Source organism: Caloenas nicobarica, chromosome 3, assembly GCF_036013445.1.
Source record: "Caloenas nicobarica isolate bCalNic1 chromosome 3, bCalNic1.hap1, whole genome shotgun sequence".
NCBI lineage: Eukaryota > Metazoa > Chordata > Aves > Columbiformes > Columbidae > Caloenas > Caloenas nicobarica.
In genome coordinates this window covers 16604294-16627040 of record NC_088247.1, presented here as the reverse complement: position 1 = coordinate 16627040, position 22747 = coordinate 16604294, and the positions used below count along the sequence as shown (strand labels likewise).

The window sequence follows — 22747 nt, the reverse complement described above, 5'->3', positions numbered from 1 at the left end:
CCAGTGCGCTCCTCCACCCGGGGTGGGGAAATGCTGTCTGCGCTGGTTGAGGAAAGCTACTAAAATTTTGTTAGCAAAATGTACATCACAATTTGGTTAGAAAGTATTGTGCAGCGACTTTCACCTCTTCGTTTAAGGGACTAGTACGCAGAGCTTCAGAATAAAAAGGATTGGGCAATGTGATTTTTCAGGCTGCTGCTGATTTTCAGAAGTCGTTAGAAATGGTGAGTTAATTCTAACTGAGAGACAGTTTTCATTAAGAAATGCGCTTTTCATTTAAATCCCGGTTTGAATTCAATTTTTAAATAAAACTGACAATTCAGTTGGGAATGTTTAGAGTTACTTTTTTTTTTTTTTTTTTAACTTTGCAGTTACTAGCCTTTAAACAAAATTTTAGTTGACTTCAATAGACACACACGATGTAACATGCAGCCGGTTGCGGCCAGGGCACCGCACTGGGAGAGGGAAGGTCGGCTTGTGCGTGGCCGTGGGCTCAGGACGGAGGTGGATCCTCCTCAGCAGTGGCTGCTCTGGCTGTGAAGATGTTGTTCTGGTTGGTAGGGCTTTGGTTTTTTGGTTTTGTTTTGTTTTTTTATTTTCTTCTCTTTTTTTCTCCCGACACATTTTCAATGAAAGTGGCAGATTGCTGTGCTTGCTTTATGGGGAGCTCGGTGTTTCAGCCCGTGGGAGTGGATCCAGCTGTGGATTGAAGTGTGGAGGTGCTGCCCCACACGGGGTGCAGATGCAGAACCCACTCTTACAACCACTAGTAACCCAGGAGGGACTCGTGCGGAAATCATAGACCAAGGAGTTACTCATCTACGTAGCAAGATCAGACAGATACTGTGCAGATAACCCAGCTGGCAGGAGAGAAAATTGTTTTCCAGTCTCCAATATTATTTAAAGAACAGTGTCTTTCTGCTAGAAATGTCAACTTATTCCAGTTTAATGTACTCTTTTAGCGAAACTCTTTGGAGAAGGGGAGACAGGAAGGTAGTTCCAGCTCAGTGCTATGGGAGACCACTAATATGCTTTAATCTGGAATGAGAGTAGCGTCTGTGCCCTTGTGAGGATCTGTGCTTGTTCAGCGCTGGTGTTGCCTGCTGTGAATGTTGCTTGAGATGTTAGATAAGAGCAGGGGTTTGGTGTGGTGGTGGCTTTTTACTGGTACCTGTTAAGTCCCATCTTATGTATACACATGAAAGAGTCAAGAAAAATCCCGAATAATACTGTCAAGCCATTTTTTAACCAAAAATGCATTATTTGGGTGCAAATAAAAAAATGTATTTATTAGTATACAAAATAATTTCTATTCATATCTGAATAATGCTTTAAAAAAAAATCAGAATACAGATACCATGAATGGGGTTTCAGCTCTGTGTATCTGCTCATCATTCTGTGACACTCCTCCCAACCACATTACCTGACTCAAACTCCTCCAGCAGAAATTGTGTGTTTTAAAAGTAAAATTTACTTAGCTTTAGAGTTTAAAAAAAAAAGAAATGCCATACCATTCAAAGGAGGCCTAAAGCAGTTTCAGAAACGCAGTAGCTGAAGAATGTGCAGAACAAACTCAATATAAACGTGTTGATTGTGAGCTTACTGCTGTAACATTATTGTTTGTCAGTCATATCTGAGCTAGAACTTACAGGCCTGTTAAATGATTGAACTGGTTTTTGTCCTGTGGAGCATTTAGGGGTGTGTAACTTCAGATAAAATTGTTTAGGCAGTGTAATACTGATGTTATTTCAAATCAGAAGTTGATTTTGTGTATTAATTTTAGAATAAATGTATGCGTTTGTCATAGTAAAACTATTTTGATTTGGTTGTCTTTTTTTTTTTTATGCAGGTTTGTTGTTGAAGGTCATATTCCGTATTTGAATGTTTTTCAGCATTTTCCGGAGAAGATGAAATTATATGGAGTTGATCTTAAGATCTTTTGTGTAGAGGTAATTTTTTTCTGGAAAATTTTTAAAAATGACCAAAACCTAGTCATCTTGTGATATGTCAGGTTTTTTAGTCACTGTACTAATCAATCGATTAAATATATTGTTATGTTGTAGAGTTCATGTTTTGCATTTTGGAGCCTGCGCAGAAACCAGTGCACTCTGTAACTCAGCGTACTTTAACTAGTCTTACTAAACTGATTACCTAAGCTAAAACAAAATCAATAAGTACTTTTGGAGTAAAAGGTATTCAGAACTGCTTTGGGAACACTCAGAAATAGGATTTGGCTTCATGTCTAAGGGCAATATATTATCCTTTTAGGTGCTTATTTAAAATATGTCTTGAATTTGTTGTAACTCCACATTCTTTTCGTAAAATATGGGTTAGATGCTGTCTCTTGATCCGTTTCTTGCTGTATTGGTTGAAATATATCAAACCTAAAATCTATACAAGAGGTTACAGCCCTTTTAGAAGTTGAATAGTGATGGACAGTCATGAGTAAAATGTAAATTTCTCTTATTTAAGGTACTGTGGTAACAATTGCCCGCTGATGGCATGTTGCAGAAAAAAAGTTCATTATGGATATTTTGAAATGTGCAAAACATAGCTTTTACGAGCAGAAAACAGCAATTCTGCTAACAGGAAAAGCTGGGGTTTGGTCTGCTGTAAGGTCTTTGTGGCCCAAGAGCTCGCTAATGATATTGTGAGTAATGTTACTGTTCTCCAATAGCTTATATTCAGCAGGTCATGAGTTGTTCAGAAGCTAATCAGTGGCATTTTTTTTTTGTATGACTACTATCCAATCTGGATAAATAAGAATTATGACTTCAAATTTAAAAAATCAGGAGATAAATTTAATATGAAACCTCTTGATTTCTTTTTTTTGTCTTAGATATTTCCTTAATAGAAAAGATAAATCAGGTTGAAACGTGGGTATAAACTTCTTTTCTTTTTAAACTCTTTCAATTTTGAGTCTCTCTGTCCTTCTTTGCCTCCATCGTCGTGAGGTGTTTTTGTCACTCAAAAATTGCTACATAGAACTGTTTTCTGTCCTGACTAAATAAAATACACTCTCCTAGAGCTGGTGGTTTGGATTATTCTGCTGTCCCTCTGTAAGCAGCTTCCACTATGGACTGTAGTGTGTCCTGATGTGGCAGTGGGACTTCACAACTTGAAAGCCACAAGCTGGTCAATTTAATCTTGATCCACCTTTTATAGAAAAGAGAAAGTCGAGCCATTTCACCCTCTGTCATTTTCCTTTATTTCACAAACTGGGGAAAAAAACCCCAAACAAATCTGACTTTTCTTGTCTTATTGCTTATGATGAGTCTGTATCTAGTGTCATCTATTTAGCTTGCAGGAAATTGCTGATCTAAAAGGTGAATTTTTGTAACTTTTAACTTTCGTCTTGCTTGTCTGTGATACCGACACCTGCACCCCTCACTTCCAAAGTATAAGTAGATATACACACTAATCAAGTAATCTTTTAACTTAGTTTTCATTGAGGTACATAGGTAAAGTTCTGCAAGCTTATTGTACAATTTGTTTTCCAGCCACTACAGTATTATTGTGGCTTTCACTTTCTAGGAATATCTGCTCCCTTTTTTACCTTCAGTGTTCCTGTAGTAACACATCCTTAGGTTTATTTAGTTTTAACATTTTTGACTACATCATTGGGCTGATAATTACAAAAAGCTTAGTAGCTGAGTGTTTCAGAACTGATCTTGCTGATCATTGCAGCACTGAGATAACCAGTAGTTTACTGTATCTAGTTTTGACATCGGAGTTTTGAGAAATTCAAGAGATGAGGTTATTGTCCTGAAGCAGGAAGGCAGATTGTGTAATACTTCATCCAGAAAATACAGGGTGCATTATTTTCTCCTTGGTGTTCTGTATATAATATTTTATAGACAATTATCTTCAAAACCTTTACGGGCTTATGACTGTTAATAACCAGGCAGGTAAGATGCTCTAATGCCATTATTTGTTGTACTTCAGGTCTGGTGAATGTAAGCTGCAAACATGTTCTAAAATCTTGATAACTGACAGGACTACTCAATATTGTCTCCTTTTTATTTTGAACAGATTTTTAGTGCATTTAATTGTGTCCTGTGCTAATTCCCTGCAGACTGAATTTGAATCAAGAAATAGTTATGTCTTAGTGGCTTGAAGGATTTGAATTCATACTAAGTGTAAGTTTATCAGTTAGGTACAGATAAAACCTAACTTGATAAGGCTCGTCATATAAAAACATTCTCAGTGGCTTAAAGTGTGTTTTTCAGTAACAACTTCCAAAATACTCCAAATATACTGAATTTGTACGAGTCTGAAGATGTTATAGCTTTAAAAAATTAAATGCAACAATTATTTCTAGGTGAGTCACATCTACTTTCTATCTTTCTGTGTAGTGACGTGTGTATGTGTATATACACAAGGGGGTTTTTTTTATGCCTCATCATTAAGTAGTAGTATTTCATACACAAGGAATGTGACCAGTCTCAGGCTTCCCAGCTGATGAACCTCTGTGCTGTGTAATACAGAAATGGAGTCCATATCACTGACAATTTTTCCCTGTCCTGTGTACAATTTTGCAATTAGAGGTGATTGCAGCATCTGTCATACAAGGAGAGGCCGAGAGCGCGGAGATTTTTATCTGCGAGAAGGCTGGGGAGGATTTCAGTGATGTGTATAAAGCCCCGACGGGAAGGAGTGGGGATGGGGTCAGACTCTGCTTGCTGGTGCGCAGTGGAAGGGCAGGAGTCAACGTCACAAACTGAAATACAGGAAATTCCATTTAAACAGAACTCTTTTACTGTGAGCGTGAGGGAACGCTGGAGCAGGCTGCCCCAAACCTCTGTGGCATCCTCATCTTTGGACATGCACAAAACCTGACGGGACGCAATCCTGAGCAACGTGCTGTAGTTCCCCCTGCTTTGGGCAGAGGCGTTGGACTCGGCAATCTCCAGAGGTCACTTCCAACCTCAAGGATGCTGTGATTCCAATTGTGTAATATGCCTCGTACTCTGTTTCACATTTTCAGTGTAGGGGGAAAATAAGCCCTTCATGTTTTTAGTAATGGAAGAACTAGTAGGAAGGGCATGATTTTTCATTCTGCGCAAATTGGACTTTAAAATACGTACCATGAAGGTTATCCTATCTGGACATCTCTGTCTGGAAGTCTCAGAGCTCTGGGCATAACTGCCTCATCAATAAAGAGAAAAGGAGCCTCCACGTCTTCAGATTTTCTTTATCATAATGTCATATTAGACACGCATCAGGTCCCAGCTGGAGATAAGTAATACCCAACAAGTATTTTATGAAGGATAAAAGTATTATATAAAAGATCTTTGTGTAAAATGAGTTATCTTCCATATGTGTTTATTTTTCCATTGCTCTAAGTCTCTTTTCGAAGCCTTCGCTTGATTAGTCATTCTATTTATCCCTTCATCTATTAAAATCATGTGTATGTTAGAAGTTAGCCTTCGGTAAGTGGGTTTTACCAAAATGCACGATCAGGGCAAACGGCAGCAGTAGCAGGGTGCTCCTGCTTAGTTCTTAGTTCAGAAGTTCTAAGTTCCCAGTACAAGAGAAGAAAAGCAAGTTTTCATCTTACTCTGCAAAATTTCATTTTTCTAAAACAAGTATTTGTATTCCATTTGATTAAAACCTTTTTTTATGCATCACGAAAGAATAAGATACTTAAGTTTTGGGTTTTTGTTCTATGCAGGAGATAAAGTTTCCTTTCTTAATGCAGAGGACATCTATTTCTTTAAAAGCATGCTAGTGTAGGAGTTAAAATGAATTTGTAAATTACTGGTATGTAGAAGGTTCTGTGGGTAATTTCCTTTCAGTTTGCTTTATTTTTATTGATCGTATTTGTCCTCCGGTGGAGCCACACACAGATTCCTTCTACCATTTCTGCTTGAAGTAAGGATATATCCTTAAGGTACACATGCTCTATTTTGTTTTTAGGGATTTATCTTTATCCTCATACAAAATTGATTAAAGCACCCCTTTTCTCTTGAGCTAACAACAACTTGTCCTTGCCATAGGTCTGTTTTTCCTTCTGTTTTTGACTCAGGACTGTGTTTAACTCAAGACCTGATCATCTTTTATGCAATTATTTTGTTTGTGCTTTAAAGTTGGTTCTGCTTTGCTGTCTCAAGTTTACCTTTAGCTTTCATTACTTTTTATAAAACTCATTGCTTTTTGGTGAATTTTACCATTAGTGCATTGTAGATTGATTTTTTTTTTTTTTAATGTCCAAAAATAAGTTTTGGGTTTGGTTCTCATGTTCTTAACACACATACATGCAACCTTAAATCTACATGTGTGTATATATATATAGGTGAGCCAGCCACTCCCATGGCTGTTGGGCAACACGATTTACTGAAGTATTGAAGATAACAAACACGTCATTTTGGAGTGTGTGCTGCGTGGAACAGGACAGGTGTAGCCTCATAAATATCCTTCGGATCCTGATGTTCTGAAGAGCTTGGGGAATGCTCATATTTTAAGTGTAGAAGTATCTGGACTTGGCAAGGAGCCCGATGTGTGACTCAGTGAAGTTCCCTTCTTTCAATCCCTCCTCCAACTTTTAAAATAACTCTTTTTTTCCCTAAACTTACAAAGAATCTGGTGTGGGTTTTGTTTGGTTTGGTTTGGTTTGCTTCTTTTCCCCTAAGGAATGGAGGAGCTGGGAGAAAGTTGAGCTTGGTGAGTGTTAGATGAATTCTGATTAGAAATTGTCCACCAACCAGCCCTTGAAGACAAAAGGACTGGGTGTTTACCTGATGATCCTTGCTGCTACTTCTGCCCTGGAGTGGGGTCATGGAAGGGCTTCTCTGTATGAGCCTTTCTCTTTTTTTTCCTTTTTTTTTTTTTTTCCTTTTTCAATCGTAGGTTGAAGTAGCTGCACAATTCTAAGTCTGTCTGAAACCTGTCTTCTGAGAGGGCCACTGAATGCTTCAGTGTTGACAGAGTGTTGTTGATATACATTGCTGTCTAGGAAGCTGTATCTTAAAAATGCTTCGGTTTTTGTTTTATGATTTAATTCCATTCTTCTCTGTCTTCCTCTGTGTGTTGGTTTTGTTTGTTTGTTTGTTTTTAATAATCCACTGAGTATTTCTCCTTATAACAAGAAGTGTACTATTTAGGGAGCTTTGACCCTGCAGTGTGAGAAAATCAATATCCAGATTACTTTTCAGTTGTCTCGGTATACATTTTTTTGTTTCCCTCTACACATCCTACCTCCAGCTTACCCATATTAACAGAAGCACTGTTTCATTTGAAATATGCTCTTTGTAATGCACTTATTTCCATCCCTTGATGTCTTGGTTCTTCAGTAACTCCTAGCGTTACTCTTCAGCTTTTTTCATGATACAGAAACGCTTTCTAAACTTCCAGGTGAGAGGGATGTTAGCATCTTCCTTTCCCTTTGCCTGTGGAAAATTCTCGAATGCACCCTGGTAAAGTGGCAGCAATGTATTTGGCTTGTCAGAAATTAGTGTTGTGGACAAGAGGAGAAGAATCATGAAACTCAAAAGCACGGCTCAAGATTTTCTCCTCCTTTTCCCAACTAACTGAAAGGCTTCATGTTTCTCTCTTCTCCCTGATATATATTTTTTTTTCCTGGTTTATCTTTCTGCATAAAAATAGGCCAGTAGTTCTGGGTAGCTCTCCATTGCGTCCAGTTTAACAAGAATTTCAATTCATGCTCTGTCATGAACTGATGTTGGCTTTGATGGGAAGAGTTTGAAAAGAAATATTTGCTGCCCTACGAAAAGGTCTAATTCATCCAGGGTCGTCTTTTTCCTTAAAGTACCCTCTGATAGGTGTTAAAGTAGATACCATAATGTATTTATAAAGTAGACTGGAGAACTTCAGCTCTTTTGAGAATGTGCCACTTCAGTGCAGAGTGTTTCATTCTGTATGATGCTTTGGATTTATTTTATTTGAGTTGGAGGAGAATATACCTTGCACGCATGCGTGCACACACAACTCCCCACCCCGGCTCGGGTTATTAAATTTCTTTCCTCTTTTATTTGGGAATGAAAGGCTTGCTTTAAACACTGAGAAGTGATCGTTCTTCTCTACGCTGTCTGGAAACTTTCCAATTCTGTGGTTTCTTCTCTACCGTATCCTATGACTTGTATGTTTTTTTGTTCTCTTTTTTTTTTTTTTTTAAATTTTGCTTGATTTTATTCTTGGCAGCACTTTTTAACCCTATTGCTCTGCCAGTAATCCTTCTGCCACCCATCTCTGTATGTCAGCTTCGATCAAATCTCACTTTTGCTGAGGATTTGAGAGATCCAGTTTCTGAGATGAGTTTGCCAAGATTTTTTTTTTTGTCCTGCACACTTTGCTTTCCAGCGGGATGGCTCTTGAGTTTTGAGTACAATTATGAGTTATGGTCTTCTAGTGAGACCTTGTGGTGATTTCTTTTCTTTGGGTCCCGTTTAGCTATCCCCTAAAGAAGGAGAAATGTTTTTCAGAGCAGCAACACCAGTAGATTGTGCTGTTTTCCTTGTGGGAGCTGGAGCTTCAGTCGTCTCTCTCCTCTCCTGACCTTATGAAGGCTGCTTGACTGACAGGATATTTTTAGCTTCCATTTTTCCCATTGCCATTGTATTATTCTGTTCAGGATTCATGCCAAGCTAATAATTTTAGAGTTCTTGAATCTCCCCTTTTACATTTTTTTAAATACTGCATATTAATATGGAGAGTCCTTTGATGTTTAGAATTTCTTAAGATTATTTAAAAAGCAACATTTGTGTTTCAGAGAGCTCCTCACTTGTTTCCTTGAAGCTTCTTGTGTGTAAATTATCTGGGCCTCTACTTTGTAAAATACTCAGTTTTATCAGATACTGGTTTGGTTTTTTGCAAACATAATTTTTCTCTTCCTTACATATGATTTTGATGAGATGGAATCATATTCTTTTTTCAGTTACAAAACAATCTTTCTTTTTCTTCATATTTGTTTCATGACTTACCCATTTACCTGTGGCATTGAAATACAAGGTTTGGGGTTTTTTTCTTTTTTTACTTTCCCTACTGCTTACAGCTTAGTCACCTCTACCTCTTGTTTCATTGCAGAATATCTATAGTGCTGTTTCTTGCCTTTTTTTTATCCAGGAGGTTGTCCCTGAGCACTATGCGGTCAAATTCACCCTCTGCTTTCAAAAGGGGATCTTTTATTTGTGGTTTTCCCTGTATCCCACGATAAAAAGAGGGATGTGACAGACCTGTCTAGGAGTGTAGTGACCTGCCAGGACTGTATTTGGAGAGGACTGAAGCATGTGCTTTCATATCTAGGAGCTACACATTTTTGTAGTGTTTACTGTCCTACTTGAGAACAAGGTTTAAACTCGGGACTTGTATCCTTGTGCAGTGCTGCCCAGTGTGGGACTTGTCTTCCAGGTTCCGAATGATGATGGTAACGTTAATCGTTTGTGTTACAATATGGTTAAATATTGCGGAGTTTTACTATGGCAAGAAGGTTGAAGATGTGAAAGCTCAGATTTCACCCCCTTTCTGACTCTCTTAGTTACAGACAACATTATAATTGGAATACAGTTATTAATACTTGCACTGTATAGACATTTTTTGCCTTGTGACCATCTTCTAACAACTCAGTTGCTCGGTAAAAACTGGTTTGAATTAAATGGGGATGTGCCACAAAAATGTATTCGAATGAATTCGGCATTGTTCAAGCACAGTAAAAGCCATTTTGTTTTGTAAATTTAGCGGACAAGTTTAAGTAGTTGAAGACGCCTCCTAATTTTGATTTCCCTGTGAATGTCGGGGGCAGAAGAACTGTCAGGTAGCCTGGAGGAAAACATAAAATTGGAGAGTTTCTCATGGATTAAGGAAAGATTGAGTGATATTTTGACGATTACCGACTTTATACAACCAAAAGCCTTCAGGTTTCGAGGCTAATGGCTCAATTTTAGAAGTAATTCGACATTCAGTCCTCATTAATTGAGGATGGGGTTCGTGCAATTTATGCTGCTAGTATTGGTTGAATAATTTGGCTGTATTCTGACCAGAAGTAGCATCAATATGACAGGTTTCTTGAAAACTAGTTCTTTGAATACGCGGTACTGAATAACACATGAAAACTGTCTAACACTTCTATATCTAAGTGAATTGCTTGGCTTATTCACGTTGGAAACACCTGTTTGCATTTTCTTGTTAGACACTTTGAACTGCTTCTGTTTTGTTTTGTCTCCCGCAGTCAGGAGCGTATCACAAATTCATAAAATATTTTACTGTGTTTGAAGTGCCTAAACTTGGACAGATAGGATCTTCCTTGGGAGGCTTTGAAAAGTAGTTACCTCTCTTGCTTACTGAGAGCGTTTTCATTAGATAACTTCATGTAGATACTGAGGAAGGATAGACAGAGATTAGCAGAGGGGCTGTTTGATATTAGAGAATTGATGCTTCTCCCTTCTTGCCTATGCTCGGCTCTTTTCCCGGAGGGCTGGGCAAGCTCATAGAGTTTGCATGCAGCGTTCGCTCACGGTGATAGTTCTTCCCACCTCGCACCAAGCACAAAGCCGAAGTACTTTCGCATCATTCTTTACGCTTTATAACTGTGTGCTCAAACCATGAGGCGATCGGGGAAGAGCACGATGTCTGTGAGGATGTTGTCACTTGGGGATGGCTGTGGAGCAGACAGCTCATATCTGCCCTTCTGCCTGTGTAGAGCCAGGGTAAACTCTAGCAGAGGCATAAAGTTATATAAAGTTGGAATACTGGCCACTGAAGATCCTTAGAAATCTCATAATGACTTTTTAGCATCACTAAAAATACAGGTGTTTGTCCTGGTCTTCAGGCTAATGCCTTCTTCAGGTTTTGCTCGTGTTGTTCCTCGGTTTGTACCCTAAATTGGATGCAATGTGGCTGAGTGCTTCCATACAGCAAATGCTATTTTAGCAAGTGATATATATTTAGCAAGTGATAGGACATGGGGAAATGGCCTCAAGTTTTGCCAGGGGAGGTTCAGATTGGATATTAGGAAAAAATTCTTCATGGAAAGGGTTGTCAGGCATTGGAACAGGCTGCCCTGGGCAGTGGTGGAGTCACCATCCCTGGAGGGGTTTAAAAGGCGTTTAGACCAGGTTCTTAGGGACATGGTTTAGTGCTAGAGTTAGGCTATGGTTGGACTCGATGATCCTGAGGGTCTCTTCCAACCAAAGTGGTTCTATGATTCTGTGATTCTTTGTGATTGTTTTATATCAAAGATGCTATTTATGGTACTGTAATTTCATCAACTTAAAAGCGGAAGGATTAGCATTTACTTCATTACAGAGTTTGGGTATGTGAATAGAAGTTTATAAAATTGATAGTATTTTTAAAGTGCTCCATTTCTTTGGTTCTGGGTGTGGGTTTAGTCTCCTAATTATAGTACTCTTCTAGGAGGGGCAGATGAAGTGAATCACTGTTCTAGGGCTTTATGTTTTTTGTCCCACTGTCTAAGGAGGAGTGAAATTCTTGATATACTTTTATATTCTGAATATTGCATGAGGTTACTGTTCCGAAATTCTTACTGTGAAAATTATTTATACCATTTGGTGACTGCTTTGGTATTACTAATTTGATAGGTGACAACAATGCCTTCTCTAAACTGACATTACTGTTTTGAATGCTGGTATGTTAAATCATTTTCTAATCTGAAGATGTTTTTTGAAATAAAATGGTCTGGTGACCATTTTTGATGAGTAAACCTTGTAGTAAAAAGTAAAATGCATATCACTGATGCACGTAAAGACTACCTATACTTGCAGAAGTCATTTTTAAAGAAGAATAATAATTTTAAACAAAAAACCCCAGCGTAAACAAAAGTATACCTACAAGGTGCTTGGTCTTTATCAATCTCTTCAGTTTTGCTTTTTCACTTATGTTCTTTCTTGATAAAAATCTTATTCCTATGTTATGAGCAGTTTGGAACAAGTCTTGAAAAGATGCTACCCTCTTGATCAGATGTATTGGGGGGAAAAAAAAAAAAGAAGAAAGAACAAAAAAGGCAAACTTGCCCTACTCTCCGTCTACTGAAATATGTAATGTCTGAGCTCCACAGTTGTGAGAATACAGATGGAGCAAATACAGCTTGAAGTTTCTCAAATTTTCTTCCTGTCCAGCAGTTGACTTAAAAAAAATATTTTGAGTCTATTTGGACAAAATAGCACTAAATAAAGAAAAATTGAGTGGGATGGAGACCTTAAAAGACTGATACAATGCAAGTTTGAGGAATTTTTGTATGACATCATTACAGTGGATCAGTGCTACACATTAGTTTTTTGCTTCTTTAAAAAAGATTATAATTAATTGACCCACAAGCTGCTATTAAAACACACAGACATTTTTTTTTCCACCAATGTCTGTTCTGTGTCCAGGCACACCCATGAAGTACACGTCAATCAACAGATTGGTCCATGCTGTTATGTTTGTTAACTAGGAAGAAATTTTACTTTTTAAAGAATAAAATCTGTAGCGTTCTCTGAAAGCTGGTGTTATCAATGCTATTATGTTCATGTACCAGCCTTAATTTAAATATCTGTGTGATATTAACTATGCATGTTTCTGTAATCCCTTCATGATGCTGTTTTCAAACATGCCATTGTTGTAGCCCAGCTACATTGGAATTATTTTCAAGTAACTCCTGACTTGCAGTAAGGAAATGGAGATCAACTTTTTGTTAATGTATAAATCTGTCATGCACCCATATTTTAAATACTCCATGGAATTCTGGTTGGATTTTTTTGCTTTTGTTACCCTCCCTCTTCTCAAAGTTATAGAAGAACTAAGAGGTACAGAGACTCACAACAAAGATCATTAAATGTAGGGACAATTTTCCTGCAAGAGACAATATTATCTACTTATCTGTCAGCCTAAAGATGAGGTGCTGGGGTGGTATTTTGTAGGAAGTGTTTAGGAAGCAACTGTTCAAGGTCTCTTCTAATATGAGGACTGAGAGGTGTCGGAAGAGGTTGCTGGTCAGCAGGTTCAGAATCAAACACCAGGAAATGCGGCTTCCTACGTTTTGTGGATAACTGGTGAAAACTCCTCATGTTAGGATGTTCTGGATGTTAAGAGGGCCAGATAATGACTGGCTAAATGCCATGAAGGAAAAAGGATCTGGAACGAAAAAGTGCAGAGATCTCATTGTTGACGCAGCCACCAATGGTGTGAAGCTGGACAGACATTTGGTCGTGTTGTTGTGGCTTCCTTGGCTCTGAAATTCCTCCCTGCGCATCTCTCTTGCTCGCTGCTGGATGCAAGGCTAAAGAGATCTTCTTGGATTGGTGTGGTACAGACACTTTTTTTAATTTGTTTGTTTTGGGATTTCAGTTCCAGTTTCAGGTTGTGGTTTTTGTGTTCTAGGGAGACTTTTTTTCAGATCGTAAAACTTCATTTTTCATTCACTAGTTATCTCACAAATCTTTTTTTTTTTTTTTAAGTCATAGTTCAAGCCTTTAAATTAGGTGAACTAAATACCATCCTTTTAAAGTTTCAGATTTAGAGATCTGGGGATGTTTCTTATTCAACTTGAAAACTGTTGAAGAACGATTAGATGGTAGAAGTATGCAAAATCATTGCATGAAAGGGATATCTCTAGCCTATGGCAAAAAATCCTAAGCAATGAAAGCTACAGGTTTCTTAAGCAAAAACTTTGCTTTTTGATAAAAGATTTTGCATGCTTGTATTTTTCTAGTGATCCTTTGGTTTGTTTTGATGGAGGAACTAAAGGAATCTCTTGTTTAAAAACTCACAGCGTAAAATTTCTTACTGTTGAGTAGTAGTGATGATCTCAACATCAGGAGGAAGAAGGAGCACTTGCGAGAAGTCTGGCCTAGGAATGTGGCAAGAGGAGAAACAGGAAAAGCCATGTAAGAGTAAATAAATTCTAGGTCATGGGGGAGCCATCCTGAAATGGCAAAGATATGGCAGCTTAAGGGTTTTTGCACTTTACCCGTAATATTTCTGAACAGCCTTCAGTTCTGTGCAATTTTTCTTGGCCTTAAAACTAAGCACAGGTCTTGGATTTGTGAACAGGTGAAGCTAACACTAACTTCTCTTTTCATGTCTTCGAATAGCGATTAAGGGTTTAAAATTAAGCATATCGAATTTAGGAATTACTGGAATGAATTTGCTTTTAGCCGAGACTTATACCTAAGCACGCTAGGGCGTAGTCATTAATCATTTCATCTCGTATTGTTTCTAAACCAAGATAGCGTCTCAGTTTAACATGCAGAGAAGGTAATGAGCTGCTCCGTATATCTTTTCCTTTTCTCCGTTTAACGTGGGAGTCGAAGCCCGCGTTAGCGCACGCCGTGCAAAGCCAGCGCAGTTGCGGAATATTTGGTTCTCTCTGTTTTGACGCTGGTCTTTGCCCCGCTCACGGGACGGCGGCCGCGGCGGCAGCTCCGGGGCCGGGCTCTGGGGTGGCGATTGTGCTGCTGCGTCACAAGGTGCAAAACTGGGACAAAGAGGCCTGCCCGAGGCCACGGGGTGGGTTTGTGGCACCAGCGTGAGGAAACCTGAACATTTCCTAAGTCCTGTAAAGTTATCCCTGTATTTTTTTTTTTTTTTTTTCCTCCACACCGACTTTTCAAAAGGATTTCATATCACTTAATAATCTGTTGCTGGCTAATACCCACATCTTCAGGTCATCACGCAGCTCACAGGAAGCTGCTGCCATTGGATTGCCTCACGCTCCAGGTTTTGGCGGATTGCATGTTTATATTTTAGTTTGGGTCTCATTCAAACAAAGTAACTCTGACTAAATCTCATAATAAACTCCTGAATGTAGGTCAAAATATTTGCTCTGTTTTCTCCTAGAGTGTTCAGACTGGAATGACAATGGCTTTCTGCTTCCCTGGAAAGTGTATCCACCAGACTGGCTTTTAGACAAATTCCTCTGTTTGCTGAGGTCATTTTCTATTAATAAAAACATTCAAGGTCTGATGTGCAAGAGCCTCTTTTCCTGACTAAAATTTGAATGAGCTTAATTGCCATATGATTTTTTTGGTGGTAACTATTTAAAGAATTCAAATTAAGCTAGAAGCCAGTCATTCTTGTTTATTTTAAAATAATCTTCTAAGAGGTATAACATTCTAGCCATACAAATTCTGCTAATGAGCCATGCTGCTTTTACTTTCTAAAACAAGCAGCGATTCCTGCGTTGGTCTGCTGGTGTTTTGAGATACCTTGTAATCATAGTTTTGTTAGAGGTGAGTGTCTTTCTGTCTGTGGGATTTTTTTTTCTGTCTAACTCTGTATTTTTTGTGCATTTTAACAGGTGCATGCAGTGTTCAGGATAGACAGCAGTGCAGAATGAAAAGAATCAAGGGTGAGGCTTTTATTTGAAAGAAAAAAAAAAGCTGAGGAGGAAGTTCACTGCTGAAAGGGTTATTGTAATCAAGTTTATCATGGGAGCTTGCTGTTGTGTAACAGAAACTCTAGCTTGTCCATACCTGTCTTTAAGCATTACTTAATGAAGAAAGAAAACAAACCTACCAAAATATTTATGAAATTCAATAAAATTTGTTCCCAAACTCTTATATTTCAACACATTATGACAGTTCAGCTCCTTATTGGATGACAATCTCCATTTGTAGAAAGACTACATTTTTTAGAAAAGTGATGTTTGCCAGAGCTTGTGAGCGTGAACAGGCTAACGCTCAAGCACATCTCTGTTGGTTTAATAATATTGAAAGTCATTTATTAAAAAACCACTTTAGCCAGGAATCATGTAATGAAAAAGATGTCTTCTTCTGAAAGTAGCCTATTAAAAGGTCTGCTGTGCATCCAAGGAAAATCTATTATCTTTTTCTTTTGTTCCTAGGAAAGGAGTACCTCCGTACTTGATGTTCAGTTAGCTTTTTCTCTTGTGTGGGAGTTGCTGGCTCATCCACGTGCTGTCTTAAATTCTTTAGTAAAAACTGCTTCTGTCAGTTTAATGCAGTCTAATATCCTAGCATGCATAGATTTTTTTTTTCTGTTGAAAATGCATAAACATTGTTTATTTAGTCATCTTCTAAGATGAATCTTTTTTTCTGTACAAAGATCCTTCTCAGTCCTTCTGCAGCAATGAGCAGTAGTAACTTGGGATTTTAAGATGTAGTAGCTGTTTCAGCTGGAACAGTTATCATAGAAGAGGGCAAGAGAGAGGCTGCCAGTGTGATTTCTATGATTTTCAAATCTTATCTTGACTTTTTTTTTGTCTTTTTTCCTCTGCCCATTTGTTGCCAGTCAGATAATTTGGGCAACCTGTTTGCCTGTCTTCAAGGTGGACAAACTGATTTCATTTTCCTGTCTTAACCTTTCAGTTATCCTTTCTGCAGGCCTGTGGCGCAGCAACTTTAATTGTGTGCTTGGTCTCTTTATGTCTTTTCTAGTGGAAGAAGTCTCATGAGCTGCGTATTTCTTAGCAGTTATCTAAACGGGGTTTTGTAGCAGTTTCACCTGTCTTTGTTCTTCTTGTCATTTGGTTCCCTTTTAATAATTCCAGGCACACCCTCTCGCTGTTACATCAGCATCTGTATGTGATTCATGGATATCAGGGTTTGAAGACACGTATCCGCTTCCTTAGTCCACCGAAAAGTGGCTGCACCGAGTCGGACTTGGGGCTTATTGAATCGGGGCTCCTGTTGCTGATGGTGGCCTGGGGAAGGACGTCGGTGCAGGGCACAGAGGTTCACCCCAGTCCCTCGCACTCAGCAGTTCACAAGTCTGGGACACTTCTGTACAGCAGCGGTAACAGTGCTCACACTGTTACACAATCGCCGAATGGTTTGGGTTGGAAGGGACCTTTAAAGATTCCCTTTAAACATTACATGTCTTTTCTGTATACCCCGTGCTCCGACATAGAAGGTATTCATGAAGAGACTACACAGAATCGAACTGTGCAACAGAGCTGAGTACATTAGTCTTTTTCCAGCTAGGTTAGGTAGCAAAAACATTTTAGTGAGCATTGCTCACTTTTTAAAGTTTGTATTCATAATAATACACAATGCTAAAGCACATTTGGTTATTGTGTGATGGCTGTTCCATTAGTTTGTTGCTGTTCCAGGTGGGACAGTGATGGTCCTTTGAGAGGTAGATAGAGGTTAGGCAAGAGTGGAAAAAACGAATGTGGTTTAAAAAATATACATCAGCAAGATTTGTTGGTGTCTGTCTGTAGAGGAGGTAGCCAGATTGATAGTACTGTGAGAGTACACAAAAAACATGGAGAAAAAGAAAATCTTTAGTCATCTGGGAGTTTTGGCTTGCCAGCCACATTAAGGATCTAGTACATAACAATTGGTTCACAAGGTCATTTCATTCAATTTTAAATACTAATTTGGGTGTAAATTTCACAGCTGATAGAGTTATTGTCTGTACTGTCAATTCTTTTATGTAACCTGTGTGCACTGTGGCTGGCGTCGTCCCACATCAGGCTTATGCTGCAGATGACCAGATATATCTGAACCAGTCCAGCAGCAGAAGCAAAGTACGGTGAACCAGGCTCCATAGAGCACTCGACTGCTGCGCACATTGTTGGTGCCTGATTTTCCCTTACCTGAATTTAAAGCTAGCTTGGGTTCCTGGGAATGTGTGTTTCAATGCAGGCTGCATTCAAAAATGTTTGCACACCCTAGGGCATCCATTTGGTTTATTACTTCTACAGAAAATATAATTTGTTTTATGGACATGCCTTGCTTTACGCAAGGATTGAACCAAAACTCTGGATTGTGTTGCAAAACGCTTTCTCCAACTCTCATAACTCGATGTTTTCCAAACCTTCAAGTTAAATTAGCTTTCTTAGTCCATTTCCTGAAAAGTTCAGTACACTCTTTTTCAAACTTGGTCTAGGTTGCATTTGTCATCTTAGAAATGATGAAGCCTTGCTGGTTTTTAGATAATTGCAAGCATATCCAAACTCTTAAGTTTCAAAGATTCCCAGAGACCTACAAAAAGCCGATAACAAGAAATGAAGTCAGACCTGATTAGATTCCAGTATTAAATGGTCATTAAAAGAATCACTCGGGAAAGATGTCCACTGCTGAACATGAGCAGCACAGGTGAGGGTAGAGCCTTAGAGAATGTGCAGGTGTGGGAAGAAAGAGTAAGAGTTCCTGGGATTAAATTCACAGGTGGAAGAATGGCAAGGAAAGGAACTGTGCTGTGGAAAAAGTACTGAACAGGAGAGGAGGATGGAGGAGAAAAAGTATAAAAGGGAGAATATAAAACAACTCTATGATTCTTTTTAGAAAGGATAGAACTTTATCACAATAAAACTGAACTGCGAATACATGAGTAATGCCTGCTGGGATATTTTCCTGATACAGGAGCAGGAAACGGCCTGTACAGTCATCTCAGAAGAGAGTCAGTCAGACCACATTTAAAAGAAGGAGCTATGGAGTCTGCAAATTAATCTAGAAAGCCAGCCAATGCGCACTGTTTTCTGCTTGTTGATCAGCAACATTCTGATATTGTCCAAACAAGTAGGAGAGGCTGCAATCTTAGCTCACCCGAAACAATTACTTATTACTGCAATCTGATTATCATGCTAATAGTTTGGCTCATCTGCTTCTGAAAACCACCTTCTTCTTTTCTAATACTGGTGAAAAATTCTGTGTAACTTTGAAAGATAAAGGCAACCCCTTTTTAATAGTCTAATGAATATTTATCATCATGAAAATCTTGTTGTAGACACTTTTTTCACCACCTCAACAGTGTATGTTTTGTTCTCCTATGCTCAGCAGAGGGGGAAAGAAAATAAAGTATTCTCAGCTAGTACTAATCTTCTGTACTGCTTCCTGGAGAAGACCTGAAGCTACCTTATTTGTCACATGTGGGAATAAGATACAAAGCTCTTAAAGACAAAGCTGTTAAGAAGAGTTCTCGGTAACCTCTGTACCCAATCTAGACAAGTTGTAGACTCTGTCGGCGTTGTTGATCAGACTTGAAGAAATCCCGGTTTGCGACACACCTGAAAAGTCTGGCAGGTGGCATAACTTTAGAGGGATTTTCTGACTGTTCCTGAAATTATTAAGTGCCCTCAAGGGTTTGTAACTGAGCTTTATATGCGGAGTGTTTCCCATGTTCTCCAAACAGGGCGAGAGCTCAGTAACTCCACATGCTGATGGATGGGGGAGTTGTCCTCATATTTAGCACAGAAACACAACTTGAAAATGCGTTAACGCAAAATTCTTTCATTTATGATTGGATAAGCAAAAGTTTTACTCGGAGAGTGTGTGACGTGATCTAACGCTGTCCCCTGTTGTCCTTGGGGTGTAATCACGGGGTGCTGGAGGCAGAGGTTTGTCACTCAGAGGAGGTCCCAGCTCTGGGTCATGCTCCCCTAGTAGATTTGCTGCTTGACTTTCAGTGCAGCTTGTTTTATCAGGTTCTTATTTTCTGGCAGAGGTACATAGCTACATAGAACGTGATAACTTTTATTAATTTTGAAGCTTTTTGTTTGCTATATCTTGCTTTTTCTTAATATCGTCCTAACATTTGCTATGTTTGTTGTGTGGAATTTGGTTGTTCTTTCTAACTCTCCCAGTACATATGGAACTTTGCAGAAGAGATTTGCTGTATGAGCTCATAGCTCTTTCAGAATTAAACGGGGTATGAAAAAAGTATGTAGCAACTGGTAAAAATCATCAGTGCTTGATTACTGAAACACTCTACAGTCTCTGCAGCCCCGAACCTCTCAGCCCTTTGCTGCGATGTGTCCTACTGAGATGGGATCTTGTGTTGGATCCAGCTTACTCTTGCAGTTTACAGTTCAAGAGATTACTGTGTGCTGCTGGAAGTGGTTTTTGGTTCAGCTTGCGTCGTCATGACTCAGCGCTGTGTTGTAGAAACATGAGGACTGCAGTGGGTGTTTCTGAGCTCAGGGGGTTAAGCCTTGGGAAGTAGCAATTGCTTTGCTTGGTCTTTATGGTGGATTAGTATGTCCGTCCTAGGTCTGCACTTCCAATTATGTTTAAATCTCTTTATGAACACATACCAACTAAGAATAGTTTTTGTCTGTTAACGATCTTTTTAAAATAGGCCAAGTGAGAGCTCTCAGTATCAATTTTTATTTGTACATTTTACACAGCTTGTGTTCGCTCTTGCAAAAAAAAAAAAGGCGTCAGTTGTCATTGCAAAGCAAAGAGTGTTTTCTAGCCATTTTGAAAACTAACTGAATTGCCTTCTCTAGATTGCAAACGGAAGCTTTGAAACAAGAGTCGTTGTCGGGCATGAGGAGGGAGGGATGGTTCAGTGGTACATGGGACAGGAAAGCTGTCTCCTTCCCCTGGTGCATTGAGAGGAGCTCGGGTACAAGGTGGTGCAGGTGTCTGCCTTGAGTCGTCCAGTTAAGGGCTGTGTTCCTTAAAGTACCTCTGTGTTAAATTACACTGTTCAGATAACTTCACTGGTGATAGTTTCATGTTTGAGAATGGGAATGCTTCAGATTACTGAATTCCCAGTGTCTTAATTAATTTTCATCTGATATATTATTAAGAAGCTACTAATTCAACTGCTTTTCATTAAAGGGAAAAACATATTTCCTTTATATCTAATTAGGAATAGTATTTCTGTAATCGTTTTATTTGAATTATCTGGGACTTTAATTTTTCTTCAAATACGCTCAAGAGTACTTACGTATGATGCAGTTTTTGCTCCAAGATCGTTTTGGTATTCAGTTTAGCTCTGCTTTTTAAGAGGAATTGTAAGTACCGTGAGCCTGGTCTTCTGTAGGAGTCTTGTAATGCCTGTTTTTCTTGTTTCTCAAGATAGTCCTGTAGCAGCCTAAGCCAATTTTAACACTCTTTAGAACATACACTGAACATGATACAACTTCCTAACTGTTAAAAAAAGTTGCATGTGTAATATAGTAAGTGACAGTAGAATTACTCATTTGCTCAAGCACATGTTCACGCAGTTAAGCAAGTCTGAACTTCAGTCTGAGGGAAGACCATTTAAAAAAAGAAAAGGAAATGTTGGCAATCATTCAAAACAGTAACATTTGAGCATTGGCTACATAGCTTACATTAAAATAGATTAAACCAAATTATTGAATACAAACACATTATTTCAGTCTTCTTGTTGTCGTAACCACGATTTCTCTGTTTTTAATCTGGTCTATAAAAAAGCCAGAAACCTGAATTCACTCTTGTTGAGGAAAGTTTCGAACCAGTTCATGAAGTATAAACCCCTGCTTAATTCCTATTAAAGGAAAGTACCAAATGCACAAATTGACTTCATCGATATGAATACATGATAAAGTGTTCTGCTGAAATAGAACCAACACAAGCAGATAAAGCATTTCTTTTTGTACACTTAAAATGGTAAAGTAGGCCGAACAACTGAAAAGTATCACTTTAAGAGGTAAATTCAAGTAATAATTCAAAATATAGTTAATTAAGAATGTTTAATAAAGCAGTTCAAGTATTAAGAAATGAGAGTCAAATCTCACAGTCCATACTTACGCAAACTTCACCAGGTCCTGCTGAGTTCATTTTGAGTAAGCATGACAAAATCTGTCTGTAAGTTATGTTCTCCTCTAGCAGGAAAACGTCAGTAGAAATTGGGTGAACTTTCTTCATGCCGTCAATATTGCAAAGAGAATTGCAGATTTATTTTCATGAATAACTATGCCAATATGGAATTTTATATATATATTTTTTAACGTAATGATAGTAAAGATTCTGTGGAAAGGTTCTAGAGAATGTGGACCTGCTGCTGAATGGGAATGGGGACATAGTCACAAAGACCAAGGAGAAGGCTAAGGTGATGAATGCTTTATTTTTTTTGCCTCGGTCTTTGCTGATGAGAGTGGCCTTCAGCAATCTCAGGCCCTTGACACCAGTGAGAAAGTCCAGGGGAAGGCAGACTTGCCCTTGGTGGAGAAGGAGCATGTTAGGGAATATTTGAACAAACTGGAGGTATGACGGTTCTTGGGCCATGATGGGATGCTGCCACAAGTGCTGAGGGAGCTGACTGGTGTCACTGCAAGGACACTGTCAATTTTTGAAATGTGGTGTTGACTGAGGGAGTTTTTTGAGGACTGGAAGAAAGCAAACCTCACCTTTGTCTTCAAGAAGAAGGATCTGGAGAAATAAAGGCCTGTCACAGCCTCATGTTGATCATATTCATACTAATAAATACGGAAGACGATGGAGCAAATTAACATGGAAACGATTTCCAAATATAGAAGGCCAAGACTGTGACTAGGACTACTCAGCATGGATTTACAAAGGGGAAATCATCTGACCGACTTGGTAACCTATGATGAGTAGAAGTCTTGGTGGATGTTCTTTGTTAGAAAGGGTTTTGACACTGTCTTCCACAACATCCTCATTGACGAAGTGATGAAGTTAAGAACTAGCTCAGTGGACTGCTGCAGGGTGGACTGAAAACTCAGCAAGTTCGCAGACAATATGAAACTGGGAGGAGCTGTTGACAGACCAGATGGACACGCTGCCATACAGAAAGACCTCGACAGGCTGGAGAAAAGGCCCAACAAGAACCTTATGAAGTTCAAGAAAGGGAAATGTTAAGTCCTGTACCTGCAGAGGAAAAACCGCAGGCACCAGCACATGCTGGAGGCCGACTGGCTGGAAAGCAGCTTTTCAGTGAAGGTCCTGAGAGTCTTGGTGGACAAGATGCTGTGAAGATGAATGTGAGCCTGCAATGTGCTCTTGTGATGAAGAAGACAGACATCATCTGGTGCAGCATTAAGCAGAGCATTGCCAGCAGATCAAGGCAGGTGATCCTTCTTTTCTACTCAGCACTGCTGAGATACATCTGGAGTTCT

General features: G+C 38.9%; 1 protein-coding gene across 1 annotated transcript in view; it reads left to right on the top strand.

The window, feature by feature from the left end:
- Positions 1–22747, top strand: part of TAF1B (TATA-box binding protein associated factor, RNA polymerase I subunit B) — a 50275-nt gene that overhangs the window by 13633 nt on the left and 13895 nt on the right. The window contains 1 exon segment of the mRNA XM_065631577.1: positions 1850–1949. Within this exon segment, the coding sequence (XP_065487649.1) occupies positions 1850–1949 (100 nt within the window).